This window comes from Triturus cristatus, chromosome 4_1 (genome assembly GCF_964204655.1).
Source record: "Triturus cristatus chromosome 4_1, aTriCri1.1, whole genome shotgun sequence".
Taxonomy (NCBI): domain Eukaryota; kingdom Metazoa; phylum Chordata; class Amphibia; order Caudata; family Salamandridae; genus Triturus; species Triturus cristatus.
In genome coordinates this window covers 570,742,841-570,766,202 of record NC_140585.1, presented here as the reverse complement: position 1 = coordinate 570,766,202, position 23,362 = coordinate 570,742,841, and the positions used below count along the sequence as shown (strand labels likewise).

General features: G+C 44.9%; 1 protein-coding gene across 5 annotated transcripts in view; it reads left to right on the top strand.

Moving 5' to 3' along the window:
* PCLO (piccolo presynaptic cytomatrix protein) overlaps positions 1–23,362 on the top strand; it is a 1,384,288-nt gene that overhangs the window by 962,040 nt on the left and 398,886 nt on the right. For all 5 annotated transcript variants that reach the window (XM_085652900.1, XM_085652897.1, XM_085652899.1 and 2 more), the window contains 2 exons: positions 464–531; positions 3,310–3,527. In XM_085652900.1, coding sequence (XP_085509026.1) covers positions 464–531; positions 3,310–3,527 — 286 coding nt within the window. The remainder of the gene's footprint in view (positions 1–463; positions 532–3,309; positions 3,528–23,362) is intronic.

The following is a 23,362-nucleotide window of genomic DNA, read 5'->3' as shown; positions in this document are numbered from 1 at the left end:
TTAAAGGCATGTCCTTTCTTTCAGTTAATGTTTTTTAAGGTATAAACTTTGCGATCTGCAATTAACATGCCAGTAGTAAATAACACTTGCTTCATTTATATTGAGTAAGAATTATTTGTTTTGAAAAGCAACTTTTTTTTATAAAACATATGAATAAGCAATAGTTATATATAGATATAAGATGTCAACACAATTCCCTTAATACTTCTTTTTTAATCACATTTTCTTTACAAGGTCCTAACAGTAAACAATGTTTTATTGCAGTTTTTGTAACTGACAAAAGTTTGAACAATTACTGGAAAATCAAACAAAGAAGACATTGGAATTTGAACTGAAAACATGTTGTATGCTTGGGGACTGGTTGCTTTCATTAACCCATCCTCATTTATGAACTTAATTCCTTAATTAGAGTGTTGAATACCGAGAATAGATTTCATCTCAGGATTCCTTTTGTTTTCTTCAGGGATCTTAACATGTTATCAGATTCAGAATATCCCCAGCATCTGGAACTACCGGATCCAGCAAAACCTGGTAAGCGACAATGAAAATTACTCTAAATGTCTAATATCATGATGCCAGTGTTTATCATTGTACTTAATGAACATAATTAAATGTACCTAGAGGATGATGCACATAGTTAAGTAATTAACTGATTCTTCATTGGCTTGTAGCATGTAATAAAACATATTCACTTGGTAATTTAATACTTATTCCGAAAAAATATTATAATTCCTTTTGAAAGTTGGAAGCTTGCCAACATAAACATTCCTGATGTATCTATCTATATACATATGTGGTATTTGTGTTGGTCATTCCTGGCAAAGAGGCAGTGGAGCATTGTCAAAGGCAAAGACACAAGCAATCAGTAATTAGTGGAGTCTGGGTTCCAGGTGTAAATGTGCAGCATTATTTTGTTGAGATGTAGTGTTCTTGTAGTGGAAATGGACCAGTTTTTTGGATATAAAGATAAAAAGATGTTGTTCCAGATCATGGGTACATAAATGTTTAAGGCCTGTTGCATTGTTCTTTTTTTGCACTAGTTCATCTCTAGCCTGACAGTGTCCTTACTGCTGGTGTTCATAGAGCCAATGGAAATTGTGAGCATGTCAGTCAGGAAAGTAGTGTGCCTGTCTTGATGACTTGGTAGATTTTGCAGATGGTTTTGAAGATAATGTGGGATAGCAAAGGAGCCTGTGTAGTTGTGTCAGTGTTGACGTAATGTGGTAATGTTTCTTCAGGCCCTTAATGAAGTGTGTTGCTCCTGTATGATACCTTTGAGAGGAACCAGTGTGGAGTCTTGGAGGCCATGTAGCAGGATATTGACACACAGAAGTTTGAGTGGTTGAAAGGCAGTTTGGAAGTTGCTTTCTGGGAAGAATCTTTTAACTTTCATCTTTAGAGATAGCTAGTACCAGGTCATCTTGGTTTTTTCACTTTGTATTCCTTAAGTACGTTTGGTGTCTAAAATGAATACAAGTCTACCGGCATTGGGTGAAAGTTAGGGTTCGCGTCCATCCAGGTTCTTGCAATTGAGACCGGTTTGAACTAGTTCTTGCTTGTTGTTCTTGTTAAATACCAGGAGTTCTGTCTTGGTGGTGTTGGGCTTCAGGTCTTTTCAGAACATCCTGTGATGAATGAGTTGGAGGCAGTATTTGAGACTTTAGATGTCTAGAGTGAAGAAGATTTAAAAGTAGAGTTGTATGTCATTGGAACACTGGTGAATGCGGATGCTGTGATAGAGCTCCAAGGAGCTCCACATAGATGTCAAAGATAATAGAAGACAGGGTACATCCCTGGGAGACATCCACAAGGGATAGCGATCTTCTGGAACCTGCATGTGCATATGTGAATGGACTGATGTCAGTTAAATTGCTAGAAGGAGAACCAGTGAAGGACATTACCTGTGAATACCATTCAAGAATTAAGGGTGGTAATAAGAGTAGGATGATAGATGGTGTTGAAGTTGGCTGAGCGTTACAGCAATATCAGGAGGCAGTGATCACCTTTATCTGTGGTCAGGAGAAAATAATTTGTGATTTGTAATTAAGAGGTGTTCTAAAGCATTATCTAAAACCTGATTGATAGTCATGCATTGGAAGGTCGGTGTAGATATTGATGTTGGAGTTGTGCATAGACTTTTTTTTAAATGATCTTTGCAGTGAAGGCGGGAAGTTTAGAAATGTCATCCTGCTCTAAGTTGGGTTTCATTAAGAGTTAGAGTATCAGGTCTGTACAGATGACTCAAGGCAAGATCTAATAAGTGAGGGACGCATTGACAAAAGTGAGTAGGATTAAGAGAACATTTCATGAGAGGTCTTTGATGAAGGACACAGGTAAGACATTGCCTTCATACGTGTGCATAGCGGTGTAAACATATCAGCAACATTACAATAAAATCCTTAGATAGAAACTGAAAATTACTTTTAATTAATTTCAGCAAAGGATATATGCGTCTTATAAATACCTAACAGATAAATTACTTCAATTTCTGAGATATTATTCTGGTATCACACAGGTATAATTAGACTATCTTCTTTTGACCATTCATGATGTGTAGAAGGAGGGTTGTTTATATGCTGACTATAGGAAACGCGTAGTAAAAATAATAAACTGTGTGCCTGGATTTCAAAGATCACTGGACATGTAGAGTCAGTGGGCATCACACCTTTCTACATCTGTTAAAATTAGTAAAGGATATGGTGTATTATCTCTGAATGTTAAGTAGAGGTCTCAGTTTTGGCAGAGTAACAGCTTCCAAACAAGTTCTTCCTCAGTAGTAGTCGTCTCCAAATAGAAAATGTCAATAGAGATACAAGTCACTTTCCTCCTTCTATGTGATTTAGCTCTTTCCTTTTCCTTTTCCTTTTCCTTTTCCTTTTCCTATTCCTTTTCCTTTTCCTATTCCTTTCCCTTTTCCTTTTCCTTACGCGTAACTGTATGTCAGGCTTGACCAAAGTGTTAGTAGAGTCATCCCATATATGTATAACCATGCCATAATTCACATAATGGATTCTTATCTGTATTGTGGCCCAAGATAAGATCTTTTTCAAGCTAACAACTTCTTGAATCCCTTTTACCTCTAGTTAAACTCTAGGTGGCATTAATCAATTCATTAACTAAAGAACATATGGGATGTTATGTGGCACAGGTTTAAAAGCACACTACATGAGCCGTATGTGATTCACCAGAGTAAGCAATATTGCTGTTTTCATGTTAGATGATGTGGATATCTCTTTAGTGAATTAATGCCTTTCCCTCCATTGCTGTACCTAGGATTTATAAATGCAAATGTTACTTTAATTTTTGCAGTGGAGAAAAAAACAAAGTCTCCAGGGGTGGACCCTAAGCAGTTGGCAGCAGAGCTTCACAAAGTGTCTCTGCAGCAGGCTCCTTCATCTGCCTCCTCCGCTGCTGACAAAGGATCATCCCATGGTCAGTCGGGGGCCACATCAGCAGCCTCCAGCGCAGTCCCCAGTCCGGGGCAGCCAGGCTCGCCATCAGTGAGCAAGAAGCGACACAGTGGCAAGGTACCACAACCATATTGTACTTTCATGCTCTCGAGTGACCTTGTGTTGGCAAAAAGTGCTAACACTGATTCATATTCAAAGAATCTCCCATTGTACAAATCGACATATGTTGAAGAAAGGTTATAATTTAAGCCCGTAAATGATTGTGACTCTGCTGTGGCAGTAACTTTCTTCAAATCTATGCATGTAGTATAATTTTAACATGTCTTTCTGATGTTTTTTTTATATATGACCTGACCTTTATTTTCAAAATAAATAGAGGCGCTGGTTTACTTAAAAGCCTGAACATTTAATCAAAATCAAATATTGCACTTTTTTGTGGAAGGACGAGTAGATGAGGAATTGATTAGCAGCGACTTAATTTAAATCGCCAAATTTTTTATGCTAAACTTATAAGTTTTAGTAAATTTAAATGAATAGTAATTCTTTGAGATGACCTTGCAGACTTTTAGCTGTTTGTTTATTGAGTTGTAATGTGCTGAACATGATGCTCAAGGCAATATTTCGGTGTTGGATGAGGAAAAGCAGACTCAAATTCAAACCACAGGATTGAAAAGTCCATAATCCCAAAACCCAATGATCAGTCCTCATGTTTTGGCAAGGGGACAGTCACCCCTAAACGTGATTATGAGCACGTACTGGTATAACATAGTCAATTGTTTCTGATATGATTGGCTTGCAGCACTCTTAATGCTTGTAAAGCTTACATAATGCAAAGGAAATGCTGCGAACTGCACGAAGTAAAGGCACATTGGAGTTCCCCCTTTGTCACATTTGCTGGCCAGTTTCACTCATAAAACTGTTGTGAGTCAATACAGTTGCTAGAGATAGAACGGCATCCAGCCATTTAATCGGGGGTAGGCGTATCTAGAGAGCATCTAAACATAAATAAAGTCAACAAATCTATGTGGGCTGTATTTGATATCAGGTTTGCAAGTTGTCTGATGAATCCCTGGATAAAATTTATGGACAATCAAGCAAAACATGAACAATATCAGAGAAAATTGATTGAAAGCTTGAGGTCGAGGGCATCGAACTTCTAGGCTTTTCACTTCAGGAGACAGGAGGCAAAGTGATGACTGGAATAGGATGTTGTAGGCCCCCTAGACAAAATACCCAATATCAAGCCCTAATTGACACCCTTGCTAATATGACCTTAACACACTCAAGGATGATCATACTAGGCGATTTCACTCTCTGGGACAATGGGACCCTCGGGTCCCCCACTGAGAGATCTGGAACAAGCCTGTTTGAGTCTTAATCTGCACCAGCTAGTACATCAATCGACACATCATGGAGGGCACACCCTAGACCTCTTATTTGCAAATCAGAATGAAACAGAGGTGATTGAAGTGCTGCTCAATGTTGGACCGATCCCTCCTTAATTCACTTTAAGGATCAGGTTGCCCAGTATGGCCAGCAGCACAAATCAGTCAGTAACATTCCGGAAGGGAAGAGAATGAGCTAAGTTATTAAGAAACAGGAAATCTCCGACATTCATAGAACAGAAATTCACCTGGTACATCCCTGGGAGAAACCTACGCTCATCAAGCGCAAATCTGGTAACCACCACTAGATTTAAGAAGGTCAGGTGGCAGAGCCTTTGGGGTAGCAGCCTCACGACTCTGGAATGACCATCCCCCGAACATCAGACAAGTCAAATCTCTGCTTCCTTTTAGGAAGAGCCTAAAGACGTGGCTCTTCCCTAAGAACTAGATAACCGAGCAACCCATATTGCTAAACAGGCTATTTTTACCCACAATGTCAACTGGGCAAGTCACAGCGCCAGGATACCCGTAGTGTGACAGGATGCACTATATAAATCTGGGATACATACCAGTGTAGGTGCGATCTTGATTTTTACTGCTTATACTGTAGTGGATTTCCAACAGGAAAGAGGAAAAGCCCTCAAAATTATCTTGCGGTGGTTGACGTAGGGAGGTGTGTAATACCATTAACTGAAACAACATTGTGTTTCAGAGGTAATCTCCAAAACATAATCAAATACGTAGACCAACTAATGACATAAACAAAACTGCTCAATTATGTAAAGCGACTGGAGGACAGGCACAGTGGGGATTCTCTACCTTGTTCATCTTTAGTCCCTTGGCAACCAAGCCATGGTTATTTGCATGTAGGTACATCGCGAGGCAGTTAAATCAGCAGATTAGATTGCCATCTTCTCCATACTTGCAGACTAAATACCATTGGGAAATGTACATTGTTGCCAGTAAATGCACCCTTTATAGGTCTCGGTTGGCAGCACAGCTGTCTTCCAGACCTCCTGCTTCCACTATTCATAGAGTGGGCTTTAGGTCAGCCCTCTCGAGCCATGTGCCAATTTCGGTCATTGGCTTGAGGCATTGCCAGACACATCTATGATCAGCACAAAGGAGTATTGGTTTTTCAGCTACAGTTATTCGGCGGTTTGGTGTATCAGATCACTTGGTATGGTGTACTTTCACTGCAATGCATGAAGGGATATTTGAACATCCTAGGCCACTATCGGCATTGTTCCAGCTCCTTTGCTCATTACCTTTGTCTTATTGCCATTGCCCTGTCCCCTTCTGTTTTCAAGTGAAACCAGAGCCAGTCTCTGCAGATTCACACTCATGACGCTGTCAGTAGGCCAGTAGTCCCCCTCACCCCTCCCAAAAAACAGAAACGGATGGTTGACAGTAACCAAGTCATAACATTGTTTGGGTGTCTGTACCACAGGGTTTTGACATCATTTATACAATGCTGCATAATTAACTTTGCGAACTCCAGCCTGGATCATTGCCACAGGGTGCATTAATGTTATCCTTCTCAACGGGCAATACTGTGAGTTTGAAGGCTGAGGTTTGTTAGATATTCTTTCTTCCCTGCCCTATTCCCAGCACTGTTCTTATGTGTCTACACAGCGACATGGTGTGAGCTGCTGCGAAAATTTAAGTTACGGGGATGAATTGTTCTCATTCCTGCAAAGGAAACTCAGAGCACTACCGCCATTAGGTCCGGAAGCATCACACTGCCCAAGTGCCTATGCATATCACAAACTACATTTGACTCGTGGCTGAATGCAGCACAGAGGCTATATGCACAATGGTGTACCTCATCTATGGAAAATATAACTTAGATTATTTGTTGAATGAAGATAGAGCTACCCATGGCAGACATGTAGTCATTTTAAACGAGTGTGTTACTTCTGGCTCAGTAGGTTTTTGTTTTCAAATGTTTTAATTGGGATTTTTAAGTGTATCGAGAATACAGTGTTGTATGGAGGATCATAGAGTTACGGATATAGATGATATTGTACATAAATCTTACATGCATTCTTCGCATAGTGGCTGGATGCATTCTGGAGCCTATATTATTAATTAAGTACATGTATTGCTCATATTTGGTTGGGAAGCAGTAAAAGAAACATATGTGTGCAGAAAGATAGACTGAAAGTAGCTACTATGCAGGTTAAAATCTCAAAGCGAGTATGTTTGAATGCATTTTGCAGTCTACATTCAGTATGCTATAGGCCTCTCATTTTTGCTTTCCAGTGGGGCAGCTTCTTCTTTATGAATCATCACAATGGTGCTTCTCATGCAGTACCTGTGATCATCTCTGAGGGAAGACTTCTGTAAAAGCTCACTCAAAACCTGTTGGGCCAAGGAACATTTTCTGATAATTTCTTACATTTCTTTTGATTTAGAGAAGGTACACGTTAATTGTTAATGTATTTTTTAGCATCGAGGGCCTATCTCTGGGGTTGTATAGATTTGAGTAAAATTTATGAAAGCAAGCTAGCTTGTTTTGAGTATCTGATCATACCTCTCTGTCTGTATCAATATAGTGTGCTTTACCTGATCTAGGGCTGTGTATCCACCTGACTTCTGAGAGAGTTGTCGAAAGAAAGAGGTAAGAAAGCAAAGTAGAATAAAGGCAAAAGAAAAGAGAGGATTACGAGTACCTAAACCTCCCACTCTTTTGGCTCTCCCCCTCCGAATGGAATGAATGGAGGCTTTGAGGGGCCATAGCTGAAGCAGCTGTATCCTGTGCAGGAGACATATAAAAATGTAAAGGAGTGCATATGTGTCCACGTGGAGCAGCATCCATTGTTTGCATCACACATTTACGTTTAGCATCTTTACTTAGCTTTAACATTGGGTTTGGTAATTAAAGTTGCAACTTGTTGTGTGACGATCAGCAACAAGAAACCCAAAAAATGCCTCCCCCCCCCCTCACAGATGCAAACAGGGTTTGAGTTGTGGAGTATTCAAGGTTTATGCATGTGTGGTTCCTGCATACGATGGTATGAATTTATGTATTACTATGTATGTTTGTGTTGTATGTATGTGCATTTACATCTATATGCATGTGTGTATGAATATGCATACATATGGTGCTCTGCATTTGCAGCTAAGCAATAGGTAACTGGGTCTTAAATGTTAAACAAGTGTCCAACAATTATGAGAAGGATAACAAGCTGGCATTAATTTCCTTTAATCACCAGGATTTCCAACAGTTCCTTATAGTATTTCCACATTAGAGGAGACAACACGGTAGTATATGAATTTCCCTCATCAAGCCATGAGGCGCGTCCTCGAGTCACTGACTGGTACATATGTAGAAATGTTTGTTGGTATGTGTGACTTTGAATGTTCATCTGCCAGAGGCCCATTTCTATTGTGATAAGTTGGTGATGACGGGTACTAAGTCTACTGGGTCCTCGAACACAATAGTGTTCCTGTCATGAGTGATTCTTATCCTCGATGGGCCAGTTAAGACATTCGATGGGTCAGTGAAGACATTGCCAGGACCTGGTGGATCGAAGATTTCTGAAAGTCTGAAAAATCGTAAATCGCACCCCCACCTCCTCCTATTTGTCTTTCAAGTCTGTAACATCTCTATCCAGGAGTTAAATCTTTTGGCCATGATGTCTACTTACTTTAGAAACACTCGTTGGGCATTATCTACCCTACTGATTCTTGACTCTGCTTTTCCTAATGATTGACAGGTCTTTCAATACATTTCTCAGACCTGTGGTACGTCTGTGTTTGTTTTAGTACTTTGAGTTATCTCATGTAGTTAATACCGACATTTTAAGATTAAATCAAAAATGGCATTAGAGTCTGCTTTCTGGGATCAGTGACTCAGAATTTGTTCTCTTCTGACCAACTTTTCTCCTTCTGATCAGCCATATTAACCTATTTATGTCTTGAGACTGATGAATGGTGAGTTCTGGACTACCTACTTGTTCTTGTGATTGACTTATTACAGTGTGAAATGCATAACATTTGTCAATAGACGCCTCTTTAATTTCTTGCTGTTCTGTCTTGAATGTTCATATAAGGAACTGACGCACACAGCCTATGATTTACAGTGGGTAGGGTGGCAACCCGGTAGTGTCAGATGTATTCTGCCCAGGTATCTGTTTGAGAGGCAGATCTGATGCTCTTACTCTAGTATTCAAATGATTCAAACTGGTCAGACTGCAGTGCTTCCCTTTCCATCAACCAGAGGATGTCACCTGTTAGACCTGGCATCATTGGCATGAGTCTCTCCTCCATTTTTTTCTGTTTGCCTCCTCTGTTTACGATGTTTTTGCTGGATTATTGCTTTGGGCACTGTGCCACTGCTGATCAGTGCCACAGTGCAAGTGCTCCCTATGTTAAATTGTTACATTGATTGGTGTTACCATGATTGGCTTGGTTGACTTACTGTTCAGACCCTAGTCTAGTGCACTGCGGGTGCCAAGGGCGTGTAAGTTAACTGCTGCTGGTGGGCTTGCAGCACGGGTTGTGCCACCCACAGAAGCAGCGTGTAAAATGTGTCTCAGGCCTGCCACCGCAGCGCCTGCGTGCAGTCCCTGACTGCCATGTCGACTTGGTAAGGAAACCTACTTACCAGTCTCTAAACCTTCCCTTTGCCACATTTCAGACACCTCTATGGTAAGCCCTAGGGCTGGGTGCATTGTGGGTAAAAGGTAGGTCATGCCCTGATGTGTGTGGCATGACCTAATAGTGAATTACAGCCATTTTCGTTTTTCACTATTGAAGGGCTACCTGCCTCCAATAGGCCAGACTGGGCAGACTGATTATTAACGCCATTATAATCTATCTGACTCAGGGAGCATGGTAGCAAGTCGAGTTTAGTATCCCTGAACTCAGAATTTAATAACACACCCTTTAGGATGGATGGTTTTTAAATTCTATGTTTGAAAATAGCACTTTTAGAAAGTGGCTATTTTCTTGTCCAACTATCTACCGGTCTCTGCTGGGTTGGTGTGTGTGTCAGGGGCTGGGTGGCTCCAGAGGTCTGAGTGAGTCAGTGTGGGGTGAATGGGGCGTTTACACGTAGAGTGAGGGAAGAGTAGCCTGCCCTGCCTGACACAATACTGGCTCCGCCTCCTGCTGGGCGACTGATAGCCCTGCTCCTGCCAGTGACAATACTGGCTCCGCCTCCTGCTGGGCGGCTGAGGACTCTGCCCTGCTCAGTGAATAGGCCAGGTGCCTCTGCCTGGCAACACCCACGACAAACCTGAGCTGGTGGGAATCTCCCTGCTTGGACAAAGGGAACAAAGGGGAAATGGGGTATAAGAGAAGGACCCCTGAACCAAGAACTCAGATCACTTCTGACAAGGAAACCTGTACCAAGGACAAGAAGCCTGCTGATCTAAGGACTTGCCTCCCCTTTCTGCCAGAGTGCTGTTTTGCTGTGGAGGAACCTGAAAGCTGCTTCTTTATTTTTGCCAAGGAACAAGGAGAGAGGAACTTGGTGTGTACTCTCTGAACACTTGCTAGAAAATCTCCAAGGACTGGAAGAGTGCCAGTCTCCTGTTGAAGTCACAGGGCCAAAGGACTTCACCATCTACTGAATTGCTGAATTGCTGGAAAGTGTTGTTTCCCGTACACAAGGGAAAATCTGCAGTCTCGACGCCAGCAGCAACGCCAGTGAGCAGTGGGTATCGGCCCCGGCTCCAAGTGACCCCGTCTCGACGCCGGTATCGACGCCAGTGAGGAGTGAGTATCGGCTCTGCCTCCAAGCGACCCCGTCCCGACGCCGCTGCTGATCGCATCGACTCGACGCCCGTCTCGACGCCGTGAGCGCTGCTCCGGCCCGACATCCCTCGACGCCGCTGCGGATTGACCCGACTCCGAGGCACGACCTCGACGCCGACATCTCGACGCCGTGGATCATCGTTTCTTCGTTTCTCAAGGTACTGTACTTGTGGGGTCTGTTGCGACTCCAGGCTTGACGTAGCGCTCCTCGCGGTCGACGCCGAACCTTGGGAATCTTGTAGACTCGACGTCGTGTGACTCCTGTGGGGGTTACATTGTTGCCAAAGAACTGTGCAGAAGAATACTTTGCTAAAGAACTATTTGCCAAGAAGAAACCTTACTTGAACTATTATTTTTCCTTCCGAAGAGTACTTATTAAGACTGTGGTATATTTTTGTCGTTATTTGGTCTTGTGCTAAGCCTTATATAAAAATACTATTTTTATAATAACTTCGGTGTCGTGTCCATCTGTAGTGTATTCACTTTATTACTGTATGTGGTCATAAATGCTTAACACACTGCCTCTGAGATAAGCCTGTCTGCTCTGCCAAGCTACCAAGGGGGTAGCAGGGGTTATCTGAGTGTGTAATCCCCTTGCCCTGACTAGAGGTGGTTGGTCCCTATTTGTCAGAAGTGTATACCTCTGCCAACTAGAGACCGCCGGTTCTAACATTGGTGGTCAGCGGTGAGGATTTGAACTTTGCATTTATGACTCATGTGCAGTGATTAGTGTACGCTACATAGTGAAAGCAGACCATAACGCAGCCACAATCTGTTTTTGGTAGGATATTCTATTTTTGTTCTCCGCTTTCCTGGAGCTTATTTTCTTAAACACTGCCAGTTTTGACCATGGAGAATGCCGGAGCTGCTACACCTGTGGAGAATGTTGTGGGGGAATTCGATAAGGAGAAGATAGATTCCTACACGCTAAAAGATCTAAAAGGATTTTGCAAGCAGTTTAAAGTTCCTACCACAGGTGTCTCAAAGAAAGAGGGCTTCCTCAAAGCGCTGAAGGCCTGGTTAGAGGCCAGAAATCCCTCTGATCCGGTGGTGGTACCGGAAGAGGAAGAAGAAGAGGAAGAGGAAGAGCCCACAGGTGGGCCAGTGTCATCTCCAGGCAGTAGTGCGTCCTCTAGGAGCCTTTCCCCCGAGGAATTAGAAGACAGGGAGAAGGAGAGGGGGTACAAGTTAGAAATGGCAAAACTTAAATTAGGAGGGCAGTTGGAATTAGAGAATGCGAGAAGCAAGAGAGAAGCTGAAATGGAGAGCAAAAGATTAGATTTTGAGAGAGAGAAATTAGCGTTTGAACGTGAGAAGATGGTGAGGGAGATGGAGCTTAAAACTAAGAGTTTAGAGTTGAATCCCTCTGGTGGCAGCACTCCATCTGTGCCTGCAGAAAGTAGGTTTTATTTTCCTAAAGATGTGATCAAGGATTACAGTAAGAATGAAGATATTAGCCAATGGTTTAAAGCATATGAGTTAGCATTGTTGGCCCACCGGGTCCCTGAGAAGGATTGGGGAACGGGGTTGTGGAGCCGCTTTACAAACGAGGGGAGAGATACCTTGTTGAACCTTCCTGCTGAGGATAGGATGTCTTATACTCATATGAAAGATGCTTTAATGCTGAGATATGGCTTAACTCCAGAAAAGTACAGACAAACCTTTAGAGAATGTAAGAAGTTGCCTGGTACTACGTGGGTTGAATATGTGTCTTTTTTCTGCAGAACCATGGATGGTTGGATAAAGGGTAGCAAGGTTGATAGTTATGATGCTCTTTATGATTTGTTCGCTTGGGAGCACTTGTCTAATAACTGTTTTCCAGAGCTACGCCAGCACCTTGTTGATAGCAAGCTATCTAACCCTAGAAAACTTGCTGAGGAGGCGGACCGCTGGGTCAGTACCAGGGTCCACAAGGGTCCAGTGGGAGACTCAGCCAAAGGTGGGCAGGGTCCCCAGCAGAAGAGTGGGGGGGACAGGGGTAAACAGAGGGAGTTTCAGAAAGGGCCCCAAAGTAGTCCCCAAGGGAACCAAGGGAAGGGTTCCCAGCCTCCCCCTGTAAAGAAGCCAGAGGCCCCGACAGGTAAACCTGTTCACAGGGGCCCCATGACCTGCTATGCCTGTAAGCAGGTGGGACACCGTTATTATGATCCCCAGTGTCCCATGAAGGATTCGAATGCACCGCCGCGTGCACCCCCTCGTCAGGTAGCGAGTGTAGCCCTGGGAGGGGATGAGATGGGTGCCCCCGGTGGGTGGGGTCCCGCAGAAATGTCCCTGGTCTCTTTAGGAGACGTGGAAATGGTCCCTCCAACCCCTCTGCCTAGTAACACTAAGAAATATAGGCAGTGGGTGACCATTAATGGCCATAGGGTGGAAGCTCTCAGAGACACCGGAGCGAGTGTGACAGCTGTCAAGTGTCACTTGGTGTCCAGAGAGCAGGTGGTCCCGCATGCATTCTACCCCGTTGTAGCTGCCGACAACTCACAGAGTCAGTGTGAGGTAGCTCAAGTTCCTTTTGAGTGGGGGGGGGTCTCGGGTACTCTTCAGGTTGCTGTGAGGCCCGCCATGCCTGTTGATTGTCTCTTGGGCAATGATTTGGAGGACTCCCCTTGGGCTAAGGTGGAGAGAAAAGCGCATCTGGAAATGTTGGGTCTGCCTGAGTGGGTCTGTGCGACCACCCGGTCCATGTCAGTCAGTAAGGGTGTTGATGGGGGCCCGGAGCCTGAAAGTATGGCCCAGGTCCCAACCGTGAAGAGAAGAGGCAGGGGGCGCGGGAAACCGTCCCCCATCGTTCCCGCGGTCCAGGAGGGAGCAGACCCTGAGGGGGATGCCCTGGAACCGACAGGAGAACAAGTGGCCGAACTGGGAGACCTGCCCGAGCTGACCCATTGGCAGCAGGATGGTGGTCCCTCCAGGGAGGAATTTTGTGCTGAACAGAAAGTGTGCCCTTCTCTTGTGGGTATGAGGCAGCAGGCCTCAGCCCAAACGACAGGTGATCAGTCAGGATCACATTGGGTCTACTGGGAGAACGACCTCCTGTATAGCGAGCCTAAGGCTGCTGAACCTGGGTCAGCCCGTGTGCTGGTGGTACCCCAGCGCTTCAGAGCCTTCCTACTGGGGTTGGCTCATGACGTTCCGTTAGCTGGACATCTGGGGCAGGACAAGACCTATGACAGGCTTGTCACCCATTTTTATTGGCCCCAGATGAGAAGGGATTCAGATATCCATTGTAGGACATGTCAAACTTGCCAGGCAAGTGGGAAAAGTGGGCGGAAGCAGAAGGCTCCCCTCCAACCTTTTCCCGTCGTCAGTACCCCCTTTGAGCGAGTGGGAATTGACATTGTGGGGCCACTGGACCCCAAGACAGCCATGGGCAACAGGTTTATCCTGGTCTTGGTGGACCATGCCACCCGGTACCCGGAAGCCATCCCTCTCCGAACAGTGACGGCCCCCGTGGTGGGACGGGCACTGATGGGTGTTTTCTCCCGCATGGGGTTCCCCAGAGAGGTGGTGTCAGACCGGGGCACCAACTTCATTTCGAATTATATGAAGTCTCTGTGGAAGGAGTGTGGGGTAACCTACAAGTTTACCACTCCTTACCACCCTCAAGGTAATGGGCTGGTTGAGAGATTCAACCGGACCCTAAAAGGCATGATCATGGGTCTTGAAGAACCAATGAGGCGTAAATGGGACGTCCTCTTGCCATGCCTGCTGTTTGCTTACCGTGAGGTGCCACAGAAGTCTCTAGGGTTCAGCCCCTTTGAGCTTTTGTATGGTCACCCGGTAAGAGGACCTTTGAGTCTGGTCAAAGAAGGCTGGGAGCAATCTCCCAGGAAACCTCCCCAGGATGTATATAGTTACATGCTGGCCTTTAGGAACCAGACTCGGCGCTTCAGAGATCTTGCTCAGGCAAATCTGGAGGCCAGCCAGGAAGAGATGAAGCGGTGGTACGATCAGAATGCCACTCTGGTTGAGCTTCAACCTGGTCAGAAAGTTTGGGTCATGGCCCCTGTGGAACCTTGTGCGCTCAAGGACAGGTGGACTGGACCATTTGAGGTTGTGGAGAAGAAGAGCGATGTCACCTACTTGGTGGACTTGAAATCTCCCAGGAACCCCTTAAGGGTCCTGCATGTCAACCGGTTAAAGCCCCACTTAGAAAGGTCCGAAGTGGGCATGCTCCTTGCCACAGATGCTGGGATGGAGGAGGAGAGTGAGCCTCTTCCTGACCTCCTGTGTGCCAAAGAAAAAGATGGGTCAGTGGATGGTGTTGTCCTCTCTGACACACTGACCCCTGAGCAGCAGCAAGATTGTCGCCATCTGTTGGTACAATTCCCTGATCTGTTCTCCTTAATCCCTGGTGTCACTCAGTGGTGTGTCCATGATGTGGACACCGGGGACAGCACTCCTGTGAGGCACAAGGCCTACAGGGTGACTGACAAGGTCAGAGCATACATCAAGGAGGAGGTCTCCAAGATGTTTGCCTTAGGGGTGGTTGAGTCCTCTAGCAGTCCTTGGGCCAGCCCAGTGGTCTTGGTCCCAAAGGCTGCAGCGCCTGGTGCTTCACCAGAACTTCGGTTCTGTGTGGATTACCGAGGACTCAATTCGGTCACCAAGACTGACGCGCACCCCATCCCCAGAGCTGATGAGCTCATCGATCGGTTGGGGGCTGCCCGGTACCTTAGTACGTTTGATCTAACGTCTGGGTACTGGCAGATCGCCTTGACTGATGGGGCAAAAGAGAGGTCTGCATTCTCCACACCAGATGGGCACTACCAGTTCCGGGTGATGCCCTTTGGGATGAAGAATGCCCCTGCCACATTCCAGAGGTTGGTTAACCAGGTATTGGCCGGGCTGGAAGATTTCAGCGCCGCCTACCTGGACGATATAGCAGTGTTCAGCGCCAGCTGGGAGGAACACTTGCGCCACCTCCAGGAAGTGTTGTTGGCCCTGCGCAGAGCAGGCCTCACAATCAAGGCTAGTAAGTGCCAGATTGGGCAGGGTTCAGTGGTGTACTTGGGGCACCAAGTAGGGAGCGGCAAGGTGGCCCCCCTGCAACCCAAGATAGATACCATCCTGGCTTGGGAACCGCCCAAAACCCAGACTCAGGTGAGACTCAGGTGAGAGCCTTCTTGGGTCTCACGGGTTACTACAGGAGGTTTGTCAAGGGGTATGGCAACATTGTGCACCCCTTGACCTCGCTGACTTCCCGGAAGCAGCCGAGACTTGTGATCTGGACTGACGCCTGTCAGAAAGCCTTTGACACCCTGAAAACTGCAATGTGTACAGCACCGGTCCTCCAGGCACCCGACTTTTCAAAAGAATTCATTGTCCAGACGGACGCTTCAGAGCATGGTGTGGGGGCTGTTCTAGCACAGATGAATGAGGAGGGCCGAGACTTACCTGTAGCCTTCATCAGCCGGAGGTTACTTCCCAGGGAACAAAGGTGGAGTGCGATAGAGCGTGAGGCATTTGCTGTGGTCTGGGCGCTGAAGAAGCTAAGACCCTACCTGTTTGGGACTCACTTCCGGGTTCAGACAGACCACAGGCCCCTCAGATGGTTAATGCAGATGAGGGGTGAGAACCCAAAGCTGTTGAGGTGGTCCATTTCCCTACAGGGGATGGACTTTACGGTGGAACACCGCCCTGGTACAGATCACGCCAATGCTGATGGTCTGTCCAGATTTTTCCGCCTTAGTGATGAGGACTCCCTGGGTGAAGGGTAGTTCTCCCCACATTTCAGCTGGAGGGGACACGTGTTAGACCTGGCATCATTGGCATGAGTCTCTCCATTTTTTTCTGTTTGCCTCCTCTGTTTACGATGTTTTTGCTGGATTATTGCTTTGGGCACTGTGCCACTGCTGATCAGTGCCACAGTGCAAGTGCTCCCTATGTTAAATTGTTACATTGATTGGTGTTACCATGATTGGCTTGGTTGACTTACTGTTCAGACCCTAGTCTAGTGCACTGCGGGTGCCAAGGGCGTGTAAGTTAACTGCTGCTGGTGGGCTTGCAGCACGGGTTGTGCCACCCACAGAAGCAGCGTGTAAAATGTGTCTCAGGCCTGCCACCGCAGCGCCTGCGTGCAGTCCCTGACTGCCATGTCGACTTGGTAAGGAAACCTACTTACCAGTCTCTAAACCTTCCCTTTGCCACATTTCAGACACCTCTATGGTAAGCCCTAGGGCTGGGTGCATTGTGGGTAAAAGGTAGGTCATGCCCTGATGTGTGTGGCATGACCTAATAGTGAATTACAGCCATTTTCGTTTTTCACTATTGAAGGGCTACCTGCCTCCAATAGGCCAGACTGGGCAGACTGATTATTAACGCCATTATAATCTATCTGACTCAGGGAGCATGGTAGCAAGTCGAGTTTAGTATCCCTGAACTCAGAATTTAATAACACACCCTTTAGGATGGATGGTTTTTAAATTCTATGTTTGAAAATAGCACTTTTAGAAAGTGGCTATTTTCTTGTCCAACTATCTACCGGTCTCTGCTGGGTTGGTGTGTATGTCAGGGGCTGGGTGGCTCCAGAGGTCTGAGTGAGTCAGTGTGGGGTGAATGGGGCGTTTACACGTAGAGTGAGGGAAGAGTAGCCTGCCCTGCCTGACACAATACTGGCTCCGCCTCCTGCTGGGCGACTGATAGCCCTGCTCCTGCCAGTGACAATACTGGCTCCGCCTCCTGCTGGGCGGCTGAGGACTCTGCCCTGCTCAGTGAATAGGCCAGGTGCCTCTGCCTGGCAACACCCACGACAAACCTGAGCTGGTGGGAATCTCCCTGCTTGGACAAAGGGAACAAAGGGGAAATGGGGTATAAGAGAAGGACCCCTGAACCAAGAACTCAGATCACTTCTGACAAGGAAACCTGTACCAAGGACAAGAAGCCTGCTGATCTAAGGACTTGCCTCCCCTTTCTGCCAGAGTGCTGTTTTGCTGTGGAGGAACCTGAAAGCTGCTTCTTTATTTTTGCCAAGGAACAAGGAGAGAGGAACTTGGTGTGTACTCTCTGAACACTTGCTAGAAAATCTCCAAGGACTGGAAGAGTGCCAGTCTCCTGTTGAAGTCACAGGGCCAAAGGACTTCACCATCTACTGAATTGCTGAATTGCTGGAAAGTGTTGTTTCCCGTACACAAGGGAAAATCTGCAGTCTCGACGCCAGCAGCAACGCCAGTGAGCAGTGGGTATCGGCCCCGGCTCCAAGTGACCCCGTCTCGACGCCGGTATCGACGCCAGTGAGGAGTGAGTATCGGCTCTGCCTCCAAGCGACCCCGTCCCGACGCCGCTGCTGATCGCATCGACTCGACGCCCGTCTCGACGCCGTGAGCGCTGCTCCGGCCCGACATCCCTCGACGCCGCTGCGGATTGACCCGACTCCGAGGCACGACCTCGACGCCGACATCTCGACGCCGTGGATCATCGTTTCTTCGTTTCTCAAGGTACTGTACTTGTGGGGTCTGTTGCGACTCCAGGCTTGATGTAGCGCTCCTCGCGGTCGACGCCGAACCTTGGGAATCTTGTAGACTCGACGTCGTGTGACTCCTGTGGGGGTTACATTGTTGCCAAAGAACTGTGCAGAAGAATACTTTGCTAAAGAACTATTTGCCAAGAAGAAACCTTACTTGAACTATTATTTTTCCTTCCGAAGAGTACTTATTAAGACTGTGGTATATTTTTGTCGTTATTTGGTCTTGTGCTAAGCCTTATATAAAAATACTATTTTTATAATAACTTCGGTGTCGTGTCCATCTGTAGTGTATTCACTTTATTACTGTATGTGGTCATAAATGCTTAACACACTGCCTCTGAGATAAGCCTGTCTGCTCTGCCAAGCTACCAAGGGGGTAGCAGGGGTTATCTGAGTGTGTAATCCCCTTGCCCTGACTAGAGGTGGTTGGTCCCTATTTGTCAGAAGTGTATACCTCTGCCAACTAGAGACCGCCGGTTCTAACATCACCCAATTGTGCGGGGGTGCCACCTTTCCCTTCAGGCCCTTTGGAATGTGAAAGTGGGGTACCTCCGATCATTCCAGTTAATGCAAATGTATCTACAGCAGAAGTGTTCTTTAGCGGGAGTCAGTTAAAGGGATAATTATATCCTCAGGGAGCCTGTCCTGTTGCTGTTTGCTATGACAAGGGGGCAGAGTCGAAAAAGGGGTATAGGCAAAGTACTATTAGGACATCTTCTAGGAGCAGCCAAAAGACTGATTACGGTGAATTAAGAAAAGCAGATAACGCCAGCAGAGCTTTTGATAGAAAATGTGTGGCACACAATGGCCCTTGAGAAGCCAACATACAATCAGATGGAGAATATTAAAAAACTTAAGAGAATCTGTGCCCCCCTACAGCAGCACCTCACCTCTCTGCCAATGATACTGTCTATGCCAGGGTACGCCTCTCCGCTGGGCATAGGACCAAATTGTCAACCGAGTGAAAGCACTCAATCAAGCAAAGCATCGCTGAGGGTAAGGATCGACCCCAGTATGACAATGGATGCAGAAAATAACCTGCTCGAGGGGTTAATTTGTTGCTCTTTTATTTTCTTGTCCTGCACTAAACACGCTGTAGGGGCATGGGGACATGGAGGTGGCACATGGTGATCTGACGTAATACATGCCACTCCAGGAGCTGTTATGAGACAAGCCTGAGTTTATATAAAACACCAATAAAAAGTGCTAAGTATATATGAGAAGTTAGTAGATTGTGCATATTATACTGGGTAGGTCGGGAGTCAGTTTGTTACTTTTTTGTATCATCCTCTGAAATTGTTCCCACTGGCATCTCAAAAATCACTCAGTTGGGTCCCTTTCTTGTCAATGCGATACGTACAGGTTGTAGTCAATGTGGCTGGTGCCTGGGCATGCTCCGATTAAGATCTGCTTCAAGGGGTCCAATGTTGGCTGCATTCCTTTCCTTCTGCAATCTCACTTAATTCTTCATTTGCTAGTTTAATTTGAATTCAGTCTTCCAGTAATGTAAGATTTAAATGGTTAGGAGTGTTGTGAGGGCACTGTTGGCATTGGTGTTGGTTTTAGTTTAGAGTTTTCAAGCTTGTGAATGCCAGGGCGGTTATGTCTGACAGCCAAGCACCATTTTATGCTTGTGTAATAATCTTTATACGATCTTGTTTACAGCACAGGGGATTGAAAGTACCGCTTGCTTCTAATGTAATCAGTCCTGTGAACAGTGTTTCCATTGCAGTGTCATATAGAGCTTGCTGTTCCACCAGCTTGTTCCTTCACTGTTAACAGTGCTCGTGTGGAGTGCCATTTGTGCCCCAATTTTGTAATGGATCACCAATTTATTCTAAAAATGCCGGTTTTGCAACCTACAGCGGGGCTACTATTTACCAGTTCACCCATATGTAAACCCCTGGATCATCAGCAGTTTTGTTGTGTGCTGCAGGGCATCCGTCTACGCTGTTGGGTGAAGGATGCAGGCTGATTGTCTCCTGTTCAGACAGAGCACCCGCCATAGGTAGCCATCTTCCTCGTGCGCTATGCAAGCCGCACCCTGAATCTGTTTGGAGCATGGCAATTGAAAAAAATTCGGATATTTTGTAGTTCAAAATTTCTTTAAGAATTTTATTTTCATACAGGTATTACAAAAGACCCCGTCTTGTAAATTATATGCATATGCTTGTGTAGGTTTAGATGATCTACCAAATTTGAAAGGAAAAGCTTTATGCTTAAAACTTTGACTAATCACACTTAACATGGAATAAATTATGAATTTGTAGAGCGAACAACCTCGTGGGCTATTTAAGAAATGTTTTACGGCATAGGCAAAGCGGACCTTAAGCTAGTGGCCCACCTTTCGTGGGTCCCTTTCTTTTAGTGATGGTAAAAGGCGTATCCCAATATTCTTTAAAAAATAAATACTTCTAGGCATATATTTATTTTTCCGTGCAAGACAGCTCACCATCTTATTCCTCACTTATCCTTTTACACTTGTACAGCATGGGCAAAAGATGACATAGTAACAGTCATGTCGGTGTTGTGCTGCGCATGCACACTAAGCTTCAAGTGAGAGTGAAAGTCCAGACCAATCTCACCTGCCTGTCCAATCTGAAGACAGCATAAATCGTTACTGAACGGTAGGAGTATTATATTGCCACATGGTGTCTTGTGCATTCATCACCATGCCTGTGCAATCACATCTTCTCAGGTGGTACCTAAAATGTCGGCCCCAAAAGGTAAGGCACCACATGGGCAGCAGGCTGGCAGATCCAGAGCTTTCAACGTTGTGCTGTTTTTGGTCCTTGCCCCAGTTGTAGTCATCCTGAATAATTTCTGGTTATTTTTCCTTCAAACTATTTAAAATAAAGACCAGATGACAAATGGGGAATATTGAAGAATGAGCTTCTTATAAGCAGTTTTTTCTAAAACTTTTCTGGCAAAGTTACAAAATGTTCTTTTGTGTTCCAAGTAAACAATCGCTCTGAAGCAGATGAGAGTAATTGCAGTTTACTGCCGCCCAAGATTTACAAAGTGAGATGGATTTTATGTTTTGTGCTCAATTTAGGTCGTTGTGTGCAGCCTTGGGTATCTTTTCTCCCCTATGTTTGGTGTCTCAAAGTGCTCTGAAGTGTTTGTAAGCAGATCTCTTTAGCATTAGATAAAAGAGCAAACATGATTGCTGTGCAGAGTTAACTGACACATTTGTCGTCATGTTTTAAAGCCCCTTTAGATCACCATTATACATCCAGCTGCCTGATGGGTGTTTACTTCTCGACTGATTATTATTGTCAGTCTACACACTCAGTGATTCTTGCTTTTGAGCTGTCGTTAGGGCATATTAGGTGCGCCTCATTTATTCTCTTCCTATAGCTCTACATGCTCCATATCTCCCCTCTTCCATATCTCCGTTTTGGAGCAGTCCATTGGGCAGCTGAGAAAATCTATAGATACATTTCTCCAGTTTGGGCCTTTGAAGACTGGGAGGGCTGAGTTAAAGACAGTTGCATATCAGGCCTGTCAGCCGTTAAGAAGGACCAGGTATTTGGGCAAATCTCCCACAGGAACAGACCAGCACACCTCTGCATTCAGTGTTGCCAGCTGTTTAATGGCAGCTGCACAAAACCTGTCCATCCCACTACACGTGTGAAAAGCACTTCCACCTTGTCAAAAATGCCATTTGCGCTCTAGAGATTGGACCTTCTCATTGAGGTCTCGTAGTATTTAACTATTAAAACTCCAACTCAAAAATAGTAATGTTTTTTGAAACAAGAAAATGAAATAAATTCTGACTAGTTGTCTTTTATACCAAGTCTCATTTAATGGTTATTTGGAGATAAGGGTTAGGTCCACCTTGGGGACGGTGCCTATACCCACAACGGCCTTGAGGGTAACTAAGGCTCTTGTGTATCAAAGAGCTTCTCCATTAACACATAATAGGGAAAACTCTGCAATGAATCGGGCCCTCGGTTTGTTAGAAGCTGATATGAAGGTATAAGAGATTAAATATTTCACAAAAGCAAAATAAGGTTTTCCCAAATTCTCTAAAGAATATCCAAGATAGATGCGTAAGGAAGTTGCTGGAGGTTATTCAGTGCATTTAACATGATACCTATTAGCTGTAGAATGCCCAATCAATCAAACCCTGTAATTGTGGGTTTCTTTCAATATGAAAAACGATAAGGAAAAAAAAAATCACAAAAATTGGCACAATGATTCATAAATTGTGTCATAAAATAAAAAGCAAATCTGTTGTAGGTGCTTGTAAAGTTGATTCCATTACGCGAACAAAGAACTAATAGGTGCAAAAGCAGTTCTAATAGGGACATACACACCTCGCAGGAGTAAGACTATTTTGTTTAAAAAACTGCATAGTAAGGATTTTTTTGTTTGTCCCTATTGTAATACTAGCTGGAATAGAACAACGGCTCTCACAATAGGAGACTTCAAATGGCCTGCGGACTCAGTGGACTAGCTCACTCACTCCATGAATCCATCATGGTAACACGTCATGTGAGTCCATTCAGGCTCATCTTCATTTTCAAAGAAATGAATACTATTGAGTTTGGAAGCAATGACCCTGCTACATACTATTATTACATGTTTACAGCCGGGCTAAATCGAATTGTCCCAGTACACAACTATGAACATTGCCTTATTTCTATCTGTAAACAATTATGTACATTTCTCCCTTTTAAACTGTTGATGCATCATTGAAAACATTCTTTCTCATGAACAAAGATAAGAAATGTAACCATAGAATTAAAAAATGTCCATGACAAGAACCGAAGTATATTGTCATTTCCATGAGAAACCTGTTTACTTGAGTGACAAGAGAGAATGGATAGGTCACATGAAGCTCCTATGCAAGGTGGAATTCAAAAAAAACACTCCTGCAAAACTATACTTTGAAGAGGTACCACAAGTAATATTAATTAGGAATAGGTTGGTGCATTTAATCTCAGTAAATACTATGTCAGCTGTGGGTTTACCACTACAGGAGTGAGCTCTCAAGGTTCATCAGAAGAGAAATTTAGATTTGGGGCACAGTGTCTGCTTTTGGTACCGAGGCAAACCTATACCTTTTGAATAAAGGGCCTAAGACACACCCCTATGTAACGCAGTTCATTTTTGTCCCATCCCTAAAAGTGATGCAAGCGTGGCTCTCAGTTTCTTAGTCTGATTTAGTTTTTAAAAGTCTTCATTACACATCCAGTAAATAATATTTAAAAATGCATACTATCTGTCTTTCATGAATACTGCAGTTTATTTTGTGTGAATTGATGGCTAATCCGTTGCACTGTGAATGCTAGAATTATAGGAAATCTGCTCTCATCATATTTCATATG